General features: G+C 40.5%; 1 protein-coding gene across 1 annotated transcript; it reads right to left on the bottom strand.

The window, feature by feature from the left end:
* Nucleotides 1–507: 507 nt before the first annotated feature.
* Nucleotides 508–1,470, bottom strand: LOC112854871 (olfactory receptor 1D2-like). Its single transcript, XM_086685601.1, has one exon. The coding sequence runs from the start codon at nt 1,468–1,470 to the stop codon at nt 508–510; it is 963 nt and encodes a 320-aa protein (XP_086541727.1).
* Nucleotides 1,471–4,664: the final 3,194 nt, after the last annotated feature.

Below are 4,664 nucleotides of genomic sequence, written 5' to 3'. Positions count from 1 at the left end.
ATGTGGATAAGGCTGGGACTGTGGTCCTGTGTCAGGCAAGTTGAAGGATCTGATTTTGCAAACTTCCAGTATTAGTATCACTGACCTTATTTGTTGCCAAGGCTTCAGTGGTTTGGTGAACATTGGGTTACATATACAATTCTTTTCTTCATCGTAGATACATGAGCTCATTCTGAGCTGGATCTATGTACTAAACACTCCTGTATCCCCCATAGGATAATGTCTTGCACATGGTGAAGGAAAGTCCCAGTTTCTATTTTTTTTAATGTTTATTTATCTATTTATTCAGAGAGAGAGAGAGACTGAGAGAGTGCACATTGTGTGCATGTGTGTAAGATTTAGGGAGGGGAAGAGAGAGAGAGAATCCCAAGAAGGTGCCATGCTGTCAGCGCGAAAGCCAACATGGGGCACTACCTGAGTCTAAATCAAGGATCAGCCACTTAATCGGCTGGGCCACCCAGGCCCCCCCCTCCCAATTTCTACTTTAATGCCCTTTCCAAAATTACCTCATGTCAACCTCTGGAAGGCTTTCCCTAGGAGCAGTCTTCCCAGAGCCCCATGCATGTCCTTGTTCCTCAGGCTGTAGATGAAAGGGTTCATCATGGGGGTCACCACAGCATACATCACTGTGGCTACTGAGTCCTTCATGGAGTAGGATTGGAGAGGCTGCAGATATACCATACAAAGCGTCCCATAGAAGAGGGAGACCACAGCCAAATGTGAAGCACAGGTGGAGAAGGCTTTGTATTTACTAGAGGCTGAGGGTATTCGGAGGATGGCTCTGACAATGCAGACATAGGACATGATCATGAATCCTAGTGGGGCAAGGAAGATGAAGGATCCTGTGGCAATCAGCACCGTGTGATTGACTTGGGTGTTAGAACACGCGAGCCTCAGCAGGACATACATCTCACAGAAGATGTAGTGGATCTTCCGGGAGCCACAGAAGGTCACCCTAGTCATGAGGAGGGTGTGGGTGAGGCCATAGAGGACAGAAAGTGCCCAACACAAGGTGAGGAGCAAAATGCAGAGTCCAGGGCTCATGGCCGTGGTGTAATGGAGGGGGCGGCAGATGGCCACATAGCGGTCATATGCCATTGTGGCCAGGATGAGGTTGTCCAGGGCCACCAAGGAGACGAGGAAGTAGAGCTGCGTCAGACACCCTGCATGGGAGATGGCTTTGTTCTGAGACTGAAGGCTCACCAGCATCTTGGGGATTGTGTTGGTGACGAAGAAGAGGTCGGTGAAGGAGAGGTTGGCCAGGAAGAAGTACATGGGAGTGTGCAAGCGGGGATCAAAGCTGATGGCCAGGATGATGAGCACATTTCCCACCACTGTGACCAGGTACATGGACAGGAACATCCAGAATAGGATCCGCTGCTGCTCAGGACTCTCCGAGATCCCCAGGAGCAGGAACTCGGAGACTCCACTCTGGTTGCTTCCATGCATTTTCCCAACTGTGTGCAACATAGGCACCAACAAATGTTTACTTAATGTCCTCAGTTGAATAAGGACATTTAAATAAGCAAAATAAACTGTTTTCTTAGCATCAAAAATACCTTAGGTTAAATTTTATAACTTTTTTTTTGGATTAAGAGAGAATGCAGTGGCATACGAAAGCTGTTAATAACATGGAAAATTTTCATGCAACTTAGTCATTCCAGCAACTTCTAATCTAGCATACTCCATACTGTAGGAATAATGTCCATGTCTTATTTTAAATCATATCATCTTACAACTTTCTTGAAGTGCTTAAGATTAGTATGGTACATTATGATATTGTATAGACTTACATGATATTTAAAACAGATGTATGCAGTAGAAGAAATTGCTGTTATACAATTGGACTAGGGAAAAAAGTAAAAATATTGGAAAGGAAATGGAAAAATTATCATTATTTGCTGATAGGATGATGTACTTGGGAAACCTAAAACAATTGACTAAAATATTAAAATGCCTCAGAAATAAAAACGAATTTGAAAACACTTCAAATCTGAGCTCTAACACTTTTATCTGTGAAACTTCCAGCAAGTTACTTGAGCTTTTTAAGTCTCCATTTCTTTATGTGAAAAGTGGGTGAGAAGAAAATGAACCAATAAAGAGCTGGCTTGCAGTAAGCACTCAACAAATATTTATTATTATTATTATTATTATTATTATTATTATTGTTATTGGTAAGCAATAATCAGGAATAATAAGTTTAAAATATGGTGTGAAAGGGTTGCCTGGCTGGCTCAGATTGAAGAGCATGAAGCTCTTTTTTTTTTTTTTTTTTAAGTTTATTTACTTTGGGAAGGGAGGGGGCAGAGAGAGGGAGGAAGAGAGAATCTCAAGCAAGCTCTGTACTGATGTGGGGTTTGATCCCATGAACTGCGAGATCATGACCTGAGCCCAAATCAAGAATTGCCACTTAATTGGCTGAGCCACCCAGATGCCCTGAGCATGTGACTCTTGATCTTGGGGTTGTGAGTTTGAGCTGCATGTTGGGTGTATAGATTACTTAAATTAAAAAAAAAAAAACCCAAAAAACAAAAAACAAAAAATGGGCACCTGGGTGCCTCAGTTGGTTGAGTGGCTCTGGATTTCAGTTCAGGTCATGATCCCAGGGTCATGGGATTGGGCCCTGTGTTGGGCTCTGCTCAGCATGGAGCCTGCTTAAGATTCTCTCTCTCTCTCTCTCTCTCTCTCTCTCTCTCTCTCTCTCAAATAAAAAAATAAAATTATATATATATATATATATATATATATATATATATATATATATAATGTGAAACAACCCAATCACATTATCAACAAACAAATCTATGCATTAAAATGTTAATATTCAGGTAGGATATTTAAATTCTTCACAGATGCATACAGTGAAAACTTAGTAAATGGCAAAACATACCAAGATTCTAATTCTACTGGATTAATCAAAATTTAAACTATTCGAAGTAAAACTTTGAACAGGGTTTTAAAGAAAACATCTATGTTTAACCTCAAAATAATTGTGAAAGCCAGCTAGAGAAACGTTGAAAAAGAGAGAACAAGGGGACAGTTTTGCTGCCATATTTATTTATTTATTTATTTATTTATTTAAATTTTTTTTTCAACGTTTTTTATTTATTTTTGGGACAGAGAGAAACAGAGCATGAACGGGGGAGGGGCAGAGAGAGAGGGAGACACAGCATCGGAAACAGGCTCCAGGCTCCAGGCTCCGAGCCATCAGCCCAGAGCCTGACGCGGGGCTCGAACTCACGGACCGCGAGATCGTGACCTGGCTGAAGTCGGACGCTTAACCGACTGCGCCACCCAGGCGCCCCAGTTGCTGCCATATTTAAAGGGCTATAAAACTGTGTGGTATTGGTGCTGGAATGAACAGATCAATGGAAATGGAGAGAAACTTCAGGTACAGACCAAAGAACATGTAGGATTTAGGTGATAATTACAGTAGCACTTTTATTGGGCAAAAACTTTTGTATTTATTCAGTAAGAGGCATTGAGACCACTAATCACTTTGGGGGCAATATGAGATCAATATTTTCTTTCTTACCAAACACATTTCAAGCACACCAAAGATTAAAGTAACTTAATGTGTCTTTTTTCCTTTTGAAAACCTAAAATATAAGGAATAAACATCTTCAAAATAAAAAAAAGAATAAAAAGGAAGACATATAAATAAGTTACACTGAATTCCACTGTGTAGACATAAATAACAATGGGGCACATTTTAATGATTGTATTATTTGAGATATGAAGGATGAAAAAGGCCAGGCTATGAAGTCTGGATCAAACAGCGCTCTAGGGAGCTGCATGTGCAAAGCACCTGAGGGGGCCTTTGTTGTATGTAAGGAGTTAAACATGGGTCAGTATGGCCCAACTGAAGATCAGAGTAGTAGGATGTGGGATTATGCAGGCAAGCAGGTGTCAGGTCCTGCAGAGACTTGTTAAGGTTAAAAAAAATTTTTTTAATGTTTATTTTTGAGAGAGAGAGAGAGAGAGTGAGTGAATGGGCAAGGGGCAGAGAGAGAGGGAGACACAGAATCCGAAGTAGGCTCCAGACTCTGAGCTGTCAGCACAGAGCCTGACGGGGGCTCTGAGTTTGTGAGTTTGAACTCACAAATTGCGAGATCATGAGCCGAGCTGAAGTTGGACGCTTAACTGACTGAGCCACCCAGGTGCCCTTAGACTTATTAAGGTTTTAAAATTTTATTCTAAATACAGTAAAAAGCCTTAAAAAATTAAGCAGAAGAGGGTATATTTATTTAGCAACTCTTCTGTTTGTATTTTACCAACAGTGTTTTAATAATTAGCTATGGATTTTCATTTTTAATCAAATGCTTTTCAGTGCCCATTACACTGTTAGCTTTATTAATATTGAACCACATATGCATTCCCAGTATAAAATACTGAAATTGATTTGCAATTATTTTATTTAGGCTTTTATAGTCATTTTTATGAATGAAGTTTATCTATAGTTTCTTTTTTTACGTGCCATTCACTTTTTAAATTTTTTATTTTTAAAGTTTATTTAATTTGAGAGAGAGAGAGAGAGAGCAAGCATGAGTGGAAGAGGGGCAGAGAGAGATAGAGAGAGAGAGAATCACAAGCAGGCTCTGCCCTGTTAGCATAGAGCCCAACGCGGGGCTCAAACTCATGAACAATGGAATCATGACCCGAGC

The sequence above is a fragment of the Puma concolor genome, chromosome E1 (genome assembly GCF_028749965.1).
Source record: "Puma concolor isolate L17-30 chromosome E1, mPumCon1.1.hap2, whole genome shotgun sequence".
In the NCBI taxonomy this organism is placed as follows: Eukaryota; Metazoa; Chordata; class Mammalia; order Carnivora; family Felidae; genus Puma; species Puma concolor.
Note: the sequence above shows the minus strand (reverse complement) of the source record. Positions and strands in the feature narration are given on the sequence as shown.